The sequence below is a fragment of the Populus euphratica genome, unplaced genomic scaffold (genome assembly GCF_000495115.2).
Source record: "Populus euphratica unplaced genomic scaffold, PopEup_1.0 scaffold1130.1, whole genome shotgun sequence".
Lineage (NCBI taxonomy): Eukaryota > Viridiplantae > Streptophyta > Magnoliopsida > Malpighiales > Salicaceae > Populus > Populus euphratica.
The window spans coordinates 129,009-148,842 of NW_011500462.1; the positions used below are offsets into that span (position 1 = coordinate 129,009).

The 19,834-nt window shown below is 30.3% G+C and overlaps 2 protein-coding genes, 1 long non-coding RNA gene and 1 pseudogene across 3 annotated transcripts; 2 read left to right on the forward strand and 2 right to left on the reverse strand.

Moving 5' to 3' along the window:
- The first annotated feature begins 1,754 nt into the window (after positions 1-1,754).
- Positions 1,755-4,791, forward strand: LOC105114837 (protein CURVATURE THYLAKOID 1C, chloroplastic-like). The gene is made up of 7 exons (XM_011011528.1): positions 1,755-1,861; positions 1,971-2,082; positions 2,852-2,946; positions 3,885-3,947; positions 4,129-4,166; positions 4,282-4,359; positions 4,494-4,791. The coding sequence occupies exons 2-6, from the start codon at positions 1,980-1,982 to the stop codon at positions 4,334-4,336; spliced, it is 354 nt and encodes a 117-aa protein (XP_011009830.1). The 5' UTR covers positions 1,755-1,861; positions 1,971-1,979; the 3' UTR covers positions 4,337-4,359; positions 4,494-4,791.
- On the reverse strand, positions 4,286-4,480 carry LOC105114836 (uncharacterized). Its single transcript, XR_840223.1, has 2 exons — positions 4,425-4,480; positions 4,286-4,390 (listed from the first exon to the last, which is right to left on the reverse strand). It is a non-coding gene; the product is annotated as an uncharacterized LOC105114836 (long non-coding RNA).
- On the reverse strand, positions 4,665-9,528 carry LOC105114835 (protein tesmin/TSO1-like CXC 6; annotated as a pseudogene).
- An 8,491-nt stretch (positions 9,529-18,019) lies between these two features.
- LOC105114839 (golgin candidate 5-like) lies at positions 18,020-19,540 on the forward strand (the record flags this gene model as incomplete). The annotated part of the gene is made up of 2 exons (XM_011011530.1): positions 18,020-18,203; positions 18,600-19,540. Coding segments are annotated over exons 1-2 (1,125 nt in total), but the record flags the coding sequence as incomplete, so codon positions are not given.
- Positions 19,541-19,834: the final 294 nt, after the last annotated feature.

Sequence of the window (19,834 nt, forward strand, 5' to 3'; positions counted from 1 at the left end):
TCTTTCAATGACCGTTTTCTCAGTGTAATTAATATCCTTTCATTGATAATGTTATGATTTAACATTAAAGCATGCAGTATGTCTACCATGTTAAATCATGTTTGTTCTCTATATAATAACCAGTGATTGTTTGAATAAAATTTAAAACTCTTTTCAAATATCATTTCATCTTGAATAAGGATTTCTTAATCAATACTCTTTCGTTACCTTGATTAAGATAACATGCAATAAGATTAAAATATAATAGTCTTTATGTAAAATAACTTAGTGATTTCACGTCTATGAATCACTTACACAACTATCACGTGAGTCTTTTCATAGATATAGAGGATCTCTATATATGGAATTTTCATACGGTTGAGTTCAACACATATGTCTTATAATAAGCACCTACATATTAGTTCTAGGTATCTCTTATACCTTAGTTTATGAGAACAATTACTTCCTTTCGTAAAGAAAAGAATATAATATATATTACTCTCTATGACTCTAATAAATATCCAGCATTCAAGAGAACACCAACCAAGAATATTTATTATATTACATAAATATTAAAGATAAACGAAGCCTTTATTAGTAATAAATATATTTAAATAAATATAATAATATCACATATAACAATTTTATAAATATTATATAAATATTACATCTTTTTCATTCATTGATATTAATCTTAGTTAAGAATGCATTTTTTTTGAATTAATAGAATAAAACAATTTTATAATGATCATTTGTTAGGAATAAAGCATTAATATCAAAGCATGATATAAAATAATTATTAGTTCATATAATATTTTAAATTTCATTTTTCACAATAATAAAAACATTACTAAGATTTAAATTATCGTAATCTTATTATAATAAAATAATATTAATTATTTAAATATTAATTTTCTCTTTCTAGATCATAATAATAAAAATATAACTACTAAAATATACTTTTCAAATAAATTTTAAAAAATCTCCTATGTTATCTAAAATTTTCATTCCAGTTCTCTATCTTTAAATACATGCAATTAAGTGCTTAAAAAAACTTAATTGTACAAAGAAAAAATGGGATCAGAATAAAAATTTATTAAAAAACTATTATTATTATAATTCACAGTTAATTGTAAGAAGATAAATAATAAAAAGATAAATAGTAAAAGGATCTACAAAAGAGCCACATCATTTATATTATAGGCAATTATAAATAAAGTGTTTGATGAAATACTATAAAAAAAAAATTTATAATATTAGTTTGATGACAAAATTATAATTATATGTTTGATGGTAAAGTTATAATATTAATATTGTAATGATTCTTTAATAATTAAATAAAATATAATTGTAATCCTGTAAATTTTAGGATGCAAAGTGTTATTAATTTATAAATTTTAGGATGCAAATTTTGAAAGAATGAACACAAAGGGGGGGGGGGGGGCCTATAAAAGGCAAAGTTAATTAACCCTAATTTTTTTAATAATACTCGAAAACATATTTATAATATTGGTATTTTCTTTATTCTTTGTTAGAAATTAACTCATATTTTTTGAAGTGGCACATAGTTATATTTATTAATTATTTTATTTTTAGTAATTAATGCAGTTAAACCTGTTTTTTAAAATACTTTTTGTATTATTGTTTATTTTTTAAAAATATTAAATTTATATTTTTACAAATATTTTTAACGATTTCACTACGTTGATGCTATAAAAAAAGAAGTATAATGTATTTCTAAAAACACAATGCAAAAAAAAAAAAAAAAAAAAAAAAAAAAAACCTAAATTGGTGGATGATGAGGGCAAAAAGCTCTTAGCCACAAACAAAACCTAGACATTTCTGTGTGGCGCATCGACCTCGCGCTCTCGCAATCAAAGAAGTACAAATTCTGAAACCCATTTTTCATTTTTAAACTATGGAGTATAATCTCAGCTTTATCTCATAAACCTCTCAAAATTTGATAGTTTCTTTCTGTTGTTTTATTTTAGGAAGAAGACATGGCTTCCATTTATGCAAACTTGCCTTCTCCACCGTTGTTGGTCCATGGTAAAAGGATCCCATTCAGGTCTCTTCAAAAGCTCCCACTTTCTACCATTAAAGGTAAGAATGGATTCTAAAGGATCTACTTTGCATTTTACGTTAATAAGCTTTATGGTTTAGGTCAACTGTTCAAGTCATCTTGCTTATTTCAGTTAACATATTAGTAGCTTGTAGAACCTGTTTATGCTCATTAGCAGAATTTAATGTTACAAGTAGAGTGTGTTGAGCTTGTGTGTGTTGAGATTATGACTAAGATGCTACTTCTGGGACTTGTGTCATTGAAAACTAAAGCGTTCTCATGGGCAGGCAGTGTATGCTGTTGCTTACTGATGTTGAAAAAAATTGAGATTTAAGGTCTCACGATCAATGTAAATAGAGTGAAAAGGAGAGCAAGAGCTGGGCTGATTAGCTAATGTTTTTCATTTGCTTACTCATGTGAACCTTAGTCTCTGTGAAATCTCGGATATTGGGCCAAATTATTGAATACAACAGGCAGAACCGGGAAATTCTTTACCTTTATTCTCAGAGATGGGCTCTTTTCTCAAATGATTCATGGCGAGCTGGGAGCAAAGTTTTCAATAGTCTGGATCTAGATTTTCTGTGGTTTTAAGATTCGACATTCTGTCCACGAGACCTTACACTCTAGTGATTTTAGCAACTGGCTAAACTTGCAAAGTCTGTTGTATGCACGAGGAACTGCCTATCCTTGTTTTGTCGCTGTAATATTGTTGCAAGTTGTTGTAGGTCACCCAGTTAAAATTTCTTATCGTGTTGATGCTTGTGCTTTTGTTGCCGTTCTTGCTTTAGTCTCGATGATTTTGCACTGTAGAGAGACAGAACTGTGCTGCTGTTGTAGTCAAGGCTACTGGGGAAAGCTCTGAGTCATCAACCTCCCTCAGCATTGTTAAGTCTGTTCAAAACATTGTGAGTGTTAACCTCTCCCTTCTCTTGTTCTTTGATTTTGTTCTGTTCGTAGTCAAAATGTGGTCTGCTATGTCATTTATCTGCACGCAGCTTCTTTTATTGCCATCTCCCCCCTGCGGTCGCGGTTTCTTATGTTCTGTAAAGTTGAAATCTTCTCAAGTTCGTTGATGATAGAAAAGGATGCTTGTTTGTTTTGATGCATGAGATGATTGGTTGTCATCCTTCAAATTAACCCTCGTTTGCTTTTTTTGAAGTAAAATCGCTTTTGGCCGTGCAAAGGTTCTGGTTTTTTGATATAATCTTGATTGGTCCGAAACAGTGGGACGATTCTGAAGATAGGGACTCGATTCTTTTGAATATTAGAGGAGCAAAAGTGATTAAAGTTTATAATTAAAGACGTACCATAGAGATCGATGATGGTTAAGCCCCTGTTAATTTGGTATTGCGTTCTAAATGAAGGTCGGGTAAAATTTAATTTTTTTTAAATTAATATTTTTTATTATTTTAATATATTAATATTAAAAATATTTTTTTAAAAAATATTTTTTTAATACATTTTGATATTAAAAAAAACTTTAAAAACCAACCAATACCACACTCTAAACCCCTTAAGCTTTTAAGCTTTTGTGTGGTCATCACTAGAAACATCCACTGCGTTTCTTTTTCTCTCATTTTTCTTTTTAATGTATCAAGAGATAGATCAGCGCAAACCTATTCTGGTTCAGGCATCGTGAAGCTTTTTTCTTTATGACCCCCCTGGTTTCAGAATTGCCTTGTTTCAGATGGCTTCCTTATTTTCGTGCTTTGTGTAGCCAATTTCTGTGAAATTAAATGCCCTGCCCTGCATATTCATGTCAGCACACAGCTTAATCATCTTGCTGGCTACCGCCATGAAAAGAAAGCAAATTATTTATCTGTGGTTTCCCTTCTATGCATAGGCCGTTGACAAGTTGCCTGTTGTCCCAAGTGCACTAGAATTCGTTGGCATCCTTTATTCTTCGGTGAGTAATATATAACCCAACTTGTGGTTTCTGAGAACGCGAGAACAAATGAAAGAGAAGCTCAAGTTCTTGCAACGACTGTTCGTGGACCAAATGATCTCATAAAAGAAAATAAAAAAATTGAGCGTTCGTTTGTCTTCTGTTATATAATACTAACCTGAAGATTTTCCATCCATTTCAGTGGTTTATATATCGATATCTCTTGCTCAAACCCAATCGGTAAGTAAAACCACTGACCATTTGGTTTTGTTGCTGTTGATGTTACAAAAATATACCTTGGCTTGCAGGAATTTCACATGTTTTGTTTTATTTGGGTGTTCCTTTTGGCTTATAGGGAAGAGCTTTTCCAGATCATTAAGAAGTCGGTTGGAGATATCTTAGGCCGGTGAATCATGCTTTGAAATGTAGTCAGGTTTGTTTCTTTTGAGCTTTACCTTGTCGGCCTACCATGTATTTGTAAGAGTGACAGTGACCAGCATTTTCATTTGGTGGCCCAAGCTTTTTATGCATCGAGTTTAGTCACTGTCATCATCACTTTGCTTTCAGCCCTTCAGGCCACCAGCTCTTACTCTTCAATGCAGGTCCAGAACGCTTAACATCGTACTAGACAATGACCAGTAAGAAAAACTCGTGGAAATTCACACAAGAATGCAAGGATTGATTAAAACGAATCAAAGTTTTTCTACAAAAAGGGCATGGAAAATGGATGGATTGTAGTGTGATTTACTCCTGACAAAAACGACTCTTGCAATGAGATTGACTATTCCCTACTTTTATTACATCAAAAGGCTATTGAATTGAACCGGTGTTGAAAAGATGTTGACGTATATCACCTTTTTCAGTCGATGCAACTATCTACAGTACCTTTTGTCCCAACAGAAGTTCACGGATATTTTGTCCAATTTTGATTGTCTGTGACGTGCATGAGATGATGGAAAAACACAGCTTTCTATGGTCGGCTGTGACCACTAGGTGGCGATGACTTTGCTTCTGGACGAAATGCTTCAGGGTCATCTCTGCCGTGAGATTTTACCATGTCATTGCAGCAGCTTTCTCAATCAGGTTTCAGGTTTTGCTTTGATGTTGCAAGTGCTAAGATGTTCGAACCGACTCCCTAATGAAATACAATTCCCCAGCAATGCAAAAAACATGATGATGAAGTCACATTGATTTATAGGTCAATTCAATTGACAGAAGGCAAAACAAAAATAAAGAAAAATAACCTAGCTTGACATGTATATTGATGAGCACCAAGGGTAAAAAAACAACACGCTTGTGTTAAATAGGAAACTGGACTCGCTTGTAAAGCCACATTTATATAACATGTAATATTAGAGAGAATGGGGATGAATTTTGCTTCATGTTTCCTCCAATGATCTAAATCCAGTTGAATACGTAAATTTGAAACAGATCACACTAATCGATATGAAGTTGGTACCTAAGAATAAAAGGTCACCTATCCTGGAATTCTTACATTAATGTACTCTTTGTTCAATATTAATTCTTCTCGAAGTTAATATGTGCTTAATATTTTTTTTATCAACTTTCAATGAAGTTCTCACATTTTTTTCCCAACTCAAACATCAAATTGTTGGATTCTACTTATAGCTGGTCGTAGATGGACTTCCTGGAGGCTCTATTTATTGTAGTATGCGTTTTTAATGTTTGAATTGTTGACAAGCTTTCAAACTGGTAGTTTTTGTATCTATTTAGAAAGATGAAGGGCAGACCCATACCTTTCATTGTTCCAAAAGCGATGAGCTTTCCAAGACAATCCCGTAAACATGTCAGAACAAGTCTTTCATGCTCCTTCGTGAAATTTTCATTGCATCCATGATTCAGATTTTGGTCTAGGGAAGCAGATCTTGTGAACAATTGGTCTTTCTTGTCGCCCATCAAGTAATCTCCTTCAGATGAAAACGGCCCTCCATCCTGCATGCCACTGTCACAAGATCTGGAATTATCCATGACTGTTGTATCAGTTTGGCTCCCAGGAAATTGGTTATGAGGCACAACTTGATGAACATCCGGTTCTTTCTTGCAATCTTTCTCAAGATCACAGGCCATCTGGTATTCTTTTACTTCTTTTATCCGTTCCTTGCAATGTTCATCTGGAAAGAGAAAATGCATCATTAAACTCGCATCACTCTTAGAAGTAGATGCAATAGAATTTACCTCAAAGACATGGGCATGTAACAAAGATAGAAGAGGAAATAAGCTTGTACAAACGAATAGAGCTTGGGTTGGCAACTAGATATTTGTCAACAAAATTAGATTGGTGGGAATGAGAATTCCAGCAGAAATTCGAATATCAGGTTTTTGCAACTTTTGCATACCCTTCATTTATGTAGACAGCTTGTTGAACATGATGAAAAATTCTTGAAAAGGTTTTTCTATGAATTTGCTTAGTAATTTTCATTTGTTACTCTGTGACAAGCAACATGTCTACCTCGTAAGTATGTTCGTTGTTTATAAAGTTGATTGGCAATGTATGATTCTGAGACAACACCCCATGCAAAAACCAATTCCGCGACAAGCCAACAACCCATTGGTAGATTATGGAAGTGAATAACTGGTTTCAGTAAAGAGAGAGATGGAAATAATCCGGATCATATTTTGGTATACATGTGTTCGAGACTTCGAGTGTTTAATGTGCGCGTCTGTTTCAGTTCTTCACCTCTTATAAGAATAAGTGGGTCTATCTATACAAGTCCATACCAGCAAGAAACTGTGCAGCTTCTGATACAACCACCAAAAGTGAGCAGAGCTCTCTAGTGTCCAGTGGATGAATAGCATCTGCTAAGAGAGATCTGATATAGAGATCATCAACACTAGTTAGCAAATTGAGATTAAGAAACATAAAATTTTGTCAACAGTCAAGGGGAAAAAAAAGAATCAGTTGCAAATATATTAACCTGGATGTAAGCTTTGAAGAGCCCAATGCTGCAGAACTAGCAATTTGACAAACACAATCAGCATGTAAGGTTGGGATTGAAACATGAACTCCAACTGGATTCACCTTATTAGAGTAACAAAAAACAAAATTTAAAAGAGGTGGGAGATAGGTAAGTGGTGTTAGAGAATAATATAAATTATATCCTGAAACCTCACCTAATAGCTTAAGCTTTTAGGTGAGATGGTTCTTTAATATGGTATCAGAGTCTGGTTGACCAAATGATCTCAAGTTCGAATCTCACCATTCCCATTTATTTGATAAAAATTAAGCATAAGATAATGTGGACCTGTGCAAGTTTCAAGCCCAAAAGACTTTCACTTGAAGGGGTGTGTTAGAAAATAATATAAATTATATCTCGGGACCTCACCTAATAGCTTAAACTTTTAGGTGAGATGGTTCTTTAATAAGTGGAAGCCATAGTCAACACAAATAACGATAATATACAGGAAATAAAAGGAATCTAAAATGTCTATGCCTTTTCAAGAAACATGGCAATAAAGATGGAGATTTAATCTGCTGAGATCAAGATAATATCCCAAGAAATAAATATAATGAGAAAAAAAAAATTGTAGTCTATCATGACGTAGATGCAATACAAGTACACAACCATTGTCATTAAATCAAGGCTAACCGCTAAAGGATCATTTTCATCATATCAACATTTAAAATAAGCTCTTGTAATTAATCTGATATGGAAATAACAACCTTGATGTTCTTGTCAAATATCTAGTAACAACAGTACTTGAATCACCATGTGAAATATAAACTCACCGCATGATGTTTTGTAAACTCATGAATTTCTGTATCTCTCATGTTCGAATCAAATAGTTCTCGAAATGTTCTTTTCCTGGATTCTTGAGAGAAGATATGGCTTGAGGATACAACAGCGCTGGATGAATTAGCATCTTCCTACAGCATGTAGGCTTTGGTCTTACAATGATTTTCCGAGGTAACAACCATTCCTAGCTCACTTCCTTCCAAATTTTTGCAGCTGACACATTTGCAATTTTCAGAGCAGAGAATGTTTGCTTGAAAGCACTCACAATACTTTTTGAGGCAACCAGTTCTTTTACAGTGGCATCCCTTGATGTGTTTAGCCATTACCAAAACATCTTTTGCCGCATCCTACACTTATAGCAAAGCATTCTCAGTGCAGTTAACAATCAAGGCACAAACAAAACAATCTTTTTCAACAGCTAGAAAGATGCCTAATTGCACAATAATGGCTACAGTGAAAAGAAAGAAACAAGAGATATTGCACTGAATAACACCATACAACATTCACAATAAAACAAGAAAATCCTAATTGTTTTCCAAAATCAAGATACAAGTTATCTAAATAATTTAATATATATATGCAATTTGCAATGGCCATGGGCGAGTAAATTTAGTAACCAGAATAAACAGATCTTTCTCTGCAAGAAAATTGAAATTTACATACCCCATCGTCTGCAGGAGTACACGGACTGCCAGTTATTTTTGGTTTGAAAGCATTTGGGTTACGTTCTAGGATGCATTCAGCAGCTTCTCTCCTCACATCCTCATTCTCCACATTATTATGACAATCAGCACAACTGCATTCATCACAATATGATCCAGAAGCAAAGCACTCGCAGTACCTGCCAATTTGTGGACGAGAATTTTTAGTCGGATATAGAAAATGCACTTCAATACTATAAAACACATGCTAGTTATCCAGCATTCAGTAAAGGATATCCATTTGGAGGTATCCGATTGGATGAGAATAGTACCATTTGCAATGCAAAAGGTTTTTGAAATTTGATTACAAGAACCCTAGTACAGGTGCAGAAGACAACGACGAAGAACGATAACTAAGTAAATTCATCAACATATACTCAATGAAGCTGCAAATGGAGTACTCACAACTTTAAGCATTTTGATTGCTTGCAATGACACTGCCTATGACTCTTTGGAGTGCCATTAATTATTTTGGTTCTAGCCTGCGGCAGAGATATTCTAGGAGACTCTGACTTCCTGCAAGAAGTAGATAGAAGGAAAAAACAATTTTAGATAACATATCAACCAAATGCTGTAAAGCTTTCCGATTTCAACAATTCCTTATTGTGATCAAGATTCTATAATTTTAAGCAAACAATTACGGCAAGCCTGACTAAGAAATCGAACACTTCTAAACACTTCAAATGGAGCCAAAACAATCAATTTATCAATCTCAAAGAGAGTAAAATCAAGACCAATCACATCCACCTCGAATCAACTAGTAATAAAAGTAACTAATGTGAATCGAAACAGAAAAAAGATAATTAAAGAGAGCTCACTTAAAAGATAATGGAGAACGCGGAAGCACATGTAGCTTGGTTTGCAAGAAGAGCCTCTCTTGAGGCGACGTATGCAGCTGAGAGGCACTGACGACAGGAGACAAGCCGAACTCCGTGAAAACCAGTTTTCTCGGCGTGAAATCCGATTTGCCTAGTTCGCCTTTAACTGATTCAACCGTTTCTGGCGGGAAAAATGATGTCATTGTAATTGCATTTATCGATTTCTCAACTGATTCAATCGTCTTTGACGGTAATCTCCTTTATCGTTTCAATCCATCGACACAATACAAATTCAGAGAGAGAGAGGGAGAGATTTGAAATGTGGAAGAGGAAACTGATGGCTTACACTGTGGGGTATTTCCATTATATTTCTGCATGTTGACCTCCTTTACTGTAGAAAGCGACGGTGAAGATTAAGTTTAGGATTAATCAACGGTTTATACCATGGTCGCAGAACGATGAGTGCAGGTGAAAATAACGTTCAAAAGTTAAATGTTTTAATCTGTTAAAGTTTAAAATTTAACTTTTAATTAAATAAACTTTCACTTAAATTTATAACACATTTTTTATTTAAATCAAAATGATTACAAACAAAATATATTTATGATTTCTTATAAAAAATTAATTTACATCAATTTACAGAACTCATACAAAACGAAAAAATAACAAATTTAAAAATGTTTTAGTTGTCAAACTTAACTTAACACATTGATTTGAAAAATCATGAACTTTTTAGTTAAATTAATAAAAACTGATCTAGTCAAACCATCAATTCAGTCAAGCTTTTAGTGACTTGAATGATTAGTTTAAATTTAATTAGGTTAATCTTTAAAAAATATTAAAATATTAATATGATATTAAACAAAAAGATATCATGCATTTCAAAAGGTAATAAGTAATGTGATGTTTTGTTGCCATTTTGAGATATAAGAGAGATATAAAGTGTATTTTGAGGGTGTTTGACATGATTTTTGCTTTTTTTTTTTAAGTGTTTTTAGTTTAAAAAATTATTAAATTGATATTTTTTTATAATTTTAATGTATTAAAAAAATTAAAAAAAAATTATTATAATATATTTTAAATAAAAAACTATTTTAAAAAGCATTATAAACAACAATCTCTTACACTTTTATCTTATATCTATATATATATATATATATATATATATATATATATTAAAATGAATCAGTGTTTTACTATAGTAGAAATTACTATGAATTGTGAATATTTTCACTATAAATTACATAAATTACATTGTTTTACATTGTAATGGAAGTTAAAGTAGACTATAATTAAAGTTGACTGTAAATAATTTTACTCTAGATTATATCATTTGGTAAAGCATAATAAGGTTGCAAACCCACTCCCCTGGGTCAGCTCCAAATTAGGTGAAGTTACAGCCTCGGCTGCGGACAACTAGCATTAGTTCTGGCAAGCCTTGGGCACTCGCGCGCCAAATGGGGCTGGAGGTCCTAACCTGCAGACATTTAGCACTAGGACTGCCTTAAGTGATAGCTTTAGCTTTCGGTTCTGCGTTAGGAGTTACGATCCAATGTTGTTGGGTCCATCGTTAGGAACCAAATCTTTTGGGTTTTTTATCAAGACCTACTTCTCTTTGGTCTTATTATTTGTGTTATAAATATTATTATATTTATAATTCAAAGTATTCATATAAAAAAATATTATTATTTGTGTTATAAATATTCTTAAGTTTCTTAATATAATTATTTGTGTTATAAATATTATTATTTTTCTTATAATTTAAAGTATTCATCTCAAAAATATATTTTACTATAGCGGGAATTACTGTGGATTGTAAATGCTTTCATTGTGAATTGCACTATTTTGCACTGTAGACTATGAGTAATTTTACTGTGGATTACACTGTTTGATAGGGCATGATGAGGCTGGAGACCCGTTTTCCTAGGGCAGCTCCAGCTTGGGTGAGACAAGGTTGCAGATCCACTCTTCTAAATCAACTCTAGATTTATTATGAATTGTACTGTTTAGTTGGGCATAGTAAGGTTGCAGACCCACTCCCCTAGATCGGCTCCAGATTAGGTGAGGTTATAAACCCCCTCTATAGACAACTAGTGTTGGTGCTAGCAAGCCCTGGATACTCACGTGCCAAGTGAGGCTGTAGGCCAAACTTGCAGACATGATACTAGGTGCTAGCCTTAGTTTTGGATTTTGTGTTAGAAGTTAGGATTCAATATTGTTAAGTTAATCATTAGGAACCAAGTCTTTTGATTCTTTTACTAGGACTGGATTCTCTTTAGTCTTATTATTTGTGTTATAAATATTATTTTTTTTATAATTCAAAATATTCATATAAAAATATTATTATTTGTGTTATAAATATTCTTAGGTTTCTTAATATAATTATTTGTATTATAAATATTATTATTTTTATTATAATTCAAAGTATTCATCTCAAAAATATGTTTTACTATAGCGGGAATTACTGTGGATTATAAGTGTATTCACTGTGAATTATACTGTTTTGCATTGTAGTGAAAATTATTATAGACTGTGAGTGATTTTACTATAAATTGCACTATTTGGTAGGGCATGGTGAGGTTACAGACCTACTCTCCTAATTCAACTTCATCTTGGGTGAGACTGCAACCCCCAAGTTGCAAATACCTGGTGTTAGGGCTGGTAAGCCTTAGGCGCCTGCGCACCAAATGGGGCTATAGTTACATGGCATTGGGGGCTGCCATAGGCACTAGTTGTAATCTTAGGTCCTGTGTCAAGACTCAATGATTATGGGTTTTGCATCAAAATTCATTTTGCTTTAGGTTCGCAGAGGACCCAAGTCTCTTGGATCTTTTGTCGGGATCTAATTCTCTTTGGTATTATTTGTGTTTAAATAATTATTTGTATTATAATAATTATTATTTTTCTTATAATTGAAAGTATTCATATAAAAAAATATTATTATTTGTGTTATAAATATTCTTGGGTTTTTTAACATAATTATTTGTGCTATAAATATTATTATTTTTCTTATAATTCAAAGTATTCATCTAAAAAATATTTTATTTGTGTTATAAATATTCTTGGAATTCATAATATAATTATTTGTGTTATAAATATTTTTATTTTTATTATAATTATCTTAGGTGCTCCAAATACAGAACCAATTAGTCTTTAATTTTGTGTCAGGATCCAATTATGTTGGTCCAATGTCAGGACCTATTTTGCTTCGATCCTGCATTAGGAGGCCTCTTGGATCTTGAGTCTAGAGCCAACTAGCTTGAATCTTGGTTTCTAGATATAATTATTTATTATTTATGTTATCAATATTATTATGTTTATTATAATTGAAAATATTTATTTTAACATATTATTTTTATTATAATTCTCTTGAGTGCTCTAACACAGAACCAATTGGTCTTAGGTCCTCAATTTTGTTGGGACGGACATCAAGGTCCAATGCTCTTGGATCTTATGGAGGACCCATTTTGCTTCGGTGCTCGCTTCGACCCAATGCTCTTGAATCCTACATTAACATTTGTTTTGATTGGTTCCTATATTAGGATCCAAGTCTCTTGAGTTCTATGTCTAAAGTCAATTAACTTGGGTCTCATTGCAACCCCCAATGTTCTTAGGTCTCGGGTTTCTTAAATATAATTATTTATGTTATCAATATTATTATATTTATTATAATTAAAAGTATTCATTTTAAAAATAATAATATTTGTCTTATAAATATTATTATTTTTATTGTAATTAATATTAAATATATTATTAGTTGTCTTATAAATACTTTTATTTTTATTATAATTGAAAATGTTAATATAAAAATATTATTATTTGTGGTATAAATATTATTATTTTTATTATAATTCTCTTAGGTACTTCGGACACAAAATCAATTGATTTTGGGTCTTGTTTCAAGATCCAATTTTGTTGGATCTGATGTGAGGACCTAATGCTCTTAAGTTTTGCGTCAAGACCCATTTTTCTTTGCTCCAAACCCACGATCCATTGCTATTAGGTCCTGCGGCAAAATCCAATGTTCTTGGGTCATGAGTTTCTAAATATAATTATTGGTGTTATCAATATTATTATATTTATTATAATTAAAAATATTCATTTTAAAAATAGTATTATTTGTGTTATAAATATTATTATTTTTATTATAATTCATAGTATTAATATTGAAAATATTATCATTTGTCTTATAAATATTAGTATTTTTATTATAATTGAAAGTATTAATATAAAAATACTATTATTTATGTTATAAATATTATTATTTTTATTATAATTCTTTTGGGTGCTCTAGACACATAACCAATTGATCTTAGATTTGGCATCAAGACTCAATGCTCTTATGTCCTACATCAGGACCCATTTCACTTGGGTCTTGGGTCCTGCTTCAGGACCCAATGCTCATGAATCTTGAATTTCTTAATACAATTATTTATGTTATCAATATTATTATGTTTATTATAATTAAAAGGTATTCATTTTAAAAATAGTATTATTTTTATTATAAATATTAATATTTTTATTATATTTAAAAGTATTAATATAAAAAAATATGATTTGTGTTATAAATATTATTAATAAAATAATTAATAAATTTTAAAAAAATATCATCGATATTGAAAAATAACCGTAGATTTGATTTGAATTGTAAAATTAAAAATTATTATTATTATTATTATTCAATTTAAAAAAACTATTATTACTATCAAGTAAAAACCATAATTCTTTGTAGAAGATTAAAAACATGAAAATTTTGACAAATAAATTAAATAATATAATTAATATTATAAATATTATTATTGAGTTTGACATTGTAATCAGACTCAATACTTTTACTTCCAACATCGCAACCAGAATCAATGCTTTTGTATTTTAATTTTTTATAATATTTTATAAAAAAAACATGACTTAGCGTGAGTCACCTATGCAGTATTTGGCACTGTAGTCGGAAAGTGCTTTTAAAAAAATTAAAATTTTTTTGTTTTAAATTAATATATTTTTGATATTTTTAAATTATTTTGATGTGCTGAATTTAAAAATAATTTTTTAAAAAATAAAAATTTTAATATATTTTAAAATAAAAAACATTCTAAAAAAAATAATCACTACCATATTTTTAGATATCCTTTAATATATATATAAGGAGCCGCTAAAAAACACTTTGCAGATAATTATAGAGATGTGTGAGGTATTACAAAAATCCTTGGATTCACTTTTTGCCTGGTGACTTGAAAATCTTATGGAAGTCGAGCTATATATAACCGTACACCTCCAAAAGGTAATTAATACTCAATGGTTAATTCTTATGGTCTCTCTCAGAGTTTTGATTTTGATTTTTTTGGGTTTCCTGATTTTGAAACAGTTGGCTGTCTTAAAAAAAAAGAGTTGAAATCCACTCAATTTCAGTAGTATACTAGTCTCCTTATACGTATTACGCTATGGATAAGAATTCAAGCTAACCTTTTAACGTATAAAGAGAAGGCATTAGTGTTTTGAATGTTTTTTCATAGGATCATTAAATTTATTACTTTATAAACAATAAAATAATCCATGTAGATTTAAAAATATATTAAAAGATAAATCATAAAAAAAAATTATGAGTGATAAATAAAAACTGAATTAGACAATTGATAAAAGATAAATAAACAAGCAAATATTTTATCTTGTTTATAATTTTCATTTTATATATTTTATTTATTTTGAAAGTTTTTACTAGTCGGTGAGTACATATAATTTTTATTTTTATAAATATATAATGAAAATACAACTTATTTATCTCAAATTTAATAAAAAATAAAGATAAATTATAAATATTTTTATTTGTATCTTAAAAAAACACACAATGTGTTTGTTTGTTGAATTTCCGACCACTAAAGATGTGGTCAAAAAATTAAGTTAGGGTTTTTTGAATTTAAAAATTTATTTTTCAATTTATTTTCATTTAAAAACTTATAATAAACATTCTTGTAATGTTAATAAAGCAATTCCTCAACTCAGAACACATTTAAATTGACTTAAAAACACAAAATCAAAAGGAGTAAAAATTATCTTACAATCCTGATCTATTTTTTTCATTAAGATAATAAAAAAAAATCTTAATAAAACCCATCTCGTTAAATAAAAATTATTAATAATAAAAATAAAATTTTTATCATTAAAATATAATAAACAGGAGATTTCTCTCTCCCTCACTATTTTTCTGCTACGAGCTTCTATTTCTACTCTCAAATCAAAGAACAAATAAATAAATAAAAACAAAGAGGTTTAATACATAAACTAAGATCCTAAAAGGTACAGGGAGACTAAATATAACTTTTTTTCACATGAATTTGAGATTAGCCACCTGGGTTGTTTTTATCTCTCATTTTTGTTTTTTTAATTATGTTTTAATATTACAAATTAAAACATATCTCCTTAAATTAACCTAAAATCTTATCAAAACTTTCATATCTCAGATAAATGAAAAGAACTTGAATCATTAACTATAAAAAATAAAAAATACAGAATATAAAAGGATTAAATAAAAAAATAAAATAAACAAACAAATGAATTGCGGGAGTGTGTATAACCTTGTTATGAAAAAACTAAAGGAGCTCAATCATTTAGTGTAGATAATGAGAAAATTCACAATGAGCTTATACTATATAATTACTTTTTTGTCTTTCTCTGTGCAAAGTTTTTGCCTTGTTTGTAGGGGTAAAATAATATTTTTCATGAAACACAGGTTATTTGCAAATTAATTAAGAACAATTTAATAGTTTATATATTTTTTTACATGATTGAATTACATAGACGGCAACAAAAAATGAAAGGGCTAAGAGGACTTTTATGTAATTTCTTTAGAAATAGTGCAATTAATAAAATTAAAGGATGAGTCAAGGGGTATTTTTAATATTTTTCCATCATCTTTGCATTATTCTCAATTTAGATTAGGGGCAAATTAGTATTTTTATAAAAATAATAACAAAAAAAAAAATTGTTAATGCATATGGGACATATGTAATGAAGTGGATATCACCCTTGATATCACCCATGCCTTTTAAGGGGCTCGTGCGATATTGTCTAGTGATCAAAATTTTTCAACTATGATATTTTTTTTTTAAATTAATGTAGGTGTCCGGGTCAGCTTATACGTACCATTACTAATTTTACAGACCCTGAAGTTAACGACCATGTAAGCTTCTAGTGGTAATTATATGAGCAATAAAGGATTCAAATCTGAGATCATAAAAAAAATAAACCTCTTAGTTCTAAATTTTTACCACTTAGCCATCTTCCACTAATATTTTTTCTCTTTATTCTTTATAATTCATCCCAGGTTAGCTAAAAATCATGATGTACTCTTATTTATTTTGTCTTTTAATTTTGATTATTTTTTTATTGGTAATTATTTGTTTTGGATTTTTTTTATTTTTCTATTTTTTTCTAGATTAAGTCATCATTATTATTTTATATCATTTTTTGAATTTTTTTCAACTATTCCCTCCACATTCTGTTTCATTTGTTTAATATTCAATTTTTATTTTTATTTTTTAATTTGTTTTTTAATTTTTTCTCAATATTTTTATTTTATTTGTTTTTTTATCAAGTTTTGATCTTGATTCTTTTAATTATTTGTTTATTATCTTTTCATCTTTTATGTTTTTGATTAAGTCTCTTATTATTTTCTTCATTAATTTTTATACTAGATTTGATTTTTATTTTTTTATTTTTTTATTTTTTATGGTTAAGAATTTTATTCAAGGTTTTTTTTGTCTTAAATAGGATTATTTTAGTCTCATAATTTTAATTTTTAATTTTAAAAATTAATTCGATTTAATTTTATGTTTTTAATTTTTTTATTTTTTTACACTAGGTTATTGGACCTTGGACTTTCTATTTTTTTCCCATTTCCTTCCTCTATGGTTATCCTGAGTTGCGGTTATTCAAGCTAACAATGTTTTTTTTGATTTTTTTTTAAATTTTATTATTTGATATTGAATTGTTGGGTTTTAAGATTTTTTATTTTTTATATTTTTTTAATAAAATTATCTTGGATTGGAAGTTTATTAGGTTAACTTTGTGTGATTTGAGTTTATTTATTTAGTTTTGATCTTTTTTTCTAGATTATTTTTTTTTAAATAATTTTTTTATTCTAATTTTATATTATGAATTATAAGTTAGTAAAGTGAACCTGAGTTGACTCAAGTTTTTATCTTTCAAGTTTTTTTAATTTTTTTTTTCAATTTATCCTTTAAAATTAGCTTTATTGGGTCTCCAACTTTTTATTTTTTTAATTGTAATTCTTAACAAAAAGATTAATTATTATTTAAAAATAGTTAAATTAAATAATTAAAAAAGAATATATTGATTAAAAATTAAATTTAAAAAACAAAACAAGTGCAAGTACTGTTTATTTAGTGATCAGTGAAATCGACTTCCCTCCTCTTTTTTTGAAAACCATGATTTTTACTTGCGTGCGTGCGTGCGTATAAAATAGCACTAAAATCCAATAACAGCTCAACAACAATAATGCAGTTATAGTTTTTTTTAAATTTTTTAAAAAACATTTTTGAAACACAAAAATAAATAAATTTTTAATAGCCTAGATTAGTTTTTGATGTGTTTAAGGTTTGTTTGTATATTCTATGATCAAATAAAATGGAAAGTGGGTAAAGGCATAACAACGATGTTGATGTTGAAATATGAGATATGATATTGATTCCATCTTAATTACTAATCATGAAAAATTAAAAGGAGAATCATTAATTTGCAATTTATTTTCTGTGTCTATTATTAGTTATATATTATAGGAAATATTAACTTTCTAGATTTCTATGATGTATCTGAGGAGAAATGAGCGACAATTCAAGTCTTTAGTGATGACTATACAATATAAAAAATCATTTCCTGATCTAGCAGGGGCGGTAAATAAGCTCAGTGAGAGCGTCAAGAATATCGAGAAGAATTTCGATACTGCACTTGGTTTCGAAGACAAACCCGATTCTAGTACCAGCACTGAAGGTACTTTACCTACTACTACCACTACTTTTTACACGTTATTTATATTATTTTATTACATCTTTCAAGTAAAATGATTTGGCGACATTCGTTTATTAGACAGATTTAAATATCCTAGTTGTTGAAGTTACACCTTGTGGAATGCTTGAGCTCATGCATGCTGTGTTTAAGTTATAATGGTGGATTAGAAATAGGTGGTTGATCTCACTATTTTGCAACAATGTTGACCTTAGTGCTCATGAGCATGGAAGTTAATTGATAATATGCTGTATTGTGCTGAAGTTTAATTAGAAACTAGGGAACAACATGGTTGCATTTTCTGCACCTCTGTTTAAATGCTCTAACTTGTGTGTATTGAGACCAATTTTATTTGGAATCTTCGTTCCTTTTGCTTTCCAGCTTCGGGATTATGGCCAGTTATGTCCTTTATGGGGCATAAAAGCGAGGATAGTACAGTTGAATCTTCAGAGGAAACTGTATCTCCACAGAAATCATCAACTGCTGAGGAGAAAGAGACACAAAATTCTGACACAGAACAAACCACAGCTTTAGAAGAAAATCAAATGCTTGACAGAAAAAAAGATGGCGAGTATCTGCAGATTGCTGAGAAAAAAGATGGTGTCATTTCAGACTCTGGCAAAGCTGAACTCGATCCCAAATTGCAATCAGAACCTAAGGCTGTCGAACCTCCTGAGCCAGTTGTCCATGATGTTAAAATACCAGATTCAGCTGATGAATTACAGGGGAAAGAAATTTCGGAGGTAGGGCCTGCTGAAAATTCAGATACATTGGAGATCATGTCAGAAGCACCCAGGGTTGATGAAGTGGAGGCTGCTTCCATCTTACATAACAAGTCACATAATGTATTTCATGCCAAGAGCATAGATGAACAAGAGACACAAGCTGAGGAGACTGTAGAACAAAGTTCTATTCAAGCTGAGGCATCAACTGATATCCTAGCTGAAGCATCAAGTGATAACCGATCTGAGGCTTCAAGTGATACCCAAGCTGAAGCTGCAGTTGATTCATCCGGTTCACAGCCAATAATGAGTGCTGAAGTGAGTGACATGGCCTGTGAACTCTCCCTGTCCACTGCATCTCCCTCAAGTGAGGCTTCAGAAATGGTTTCTGGATCAGTTTCTAAGGTAGATGATGGCAATGATCAGACAGTAGGAGGAGACGAGAGAGTCAATTATGGCGAAGTTGGCAGTAAAGAGCAATGCCTGAGCTCAGGGTTGAATATATCAGACTGTATAGATTCCATGCTTGAACTAGAGAAGGTGAAGACTGAGATTAAAATGATGGAAACTGCATTACAAGGTGCTTTAAGGCAAGCTCAAGTATTACTACATGCTACAGATATATTATGCTGGAAAAAAAAGTCTTCAAACTGAGCCCCATTGATGCATCGCTACACTTATTTTCAAAATTGGACTACATTATATGTTTATGCTGGGCAAAAAATTCAATTTTGGTCTCTACTGAGCTTTTTACAGTATACATACCACAATCAAAATACACTGGAACATCTTTTCTCATTTTCTTAGAATATTTCACTGGATGATTCAACGTTCTTATCTTCATGATAGCCCTATAATTTATAGTGGATAGCAAGATCCTCTCCAGTTTTTTAA

Excerpts from the sequence above, each read along its gene's own strand:
- LOC105114837 (XM_011011528.1), top strand. The coding sequence starts at position 1,980 with ATGGCTTCCATTTATGCAAACTTGCCTTCTCCACCGTTGTTGGTCCAT. Across the intron at positions 2,083-2,851 it reads CCCACTTTCTACCATTAAAG|AGAGACAGAACTGTGCTGCT; the intron begins GTAAGAATGGAT and ends TTTGCACTGTAG. Across the intron at positions 4,167-4,281 it reads CTCTTGCTCAAACCCAATCG|GGAAGAGCTTTTCCAGATCA; the intron begins GTAAGTAAAACC and ends TTTGGCTTATAG.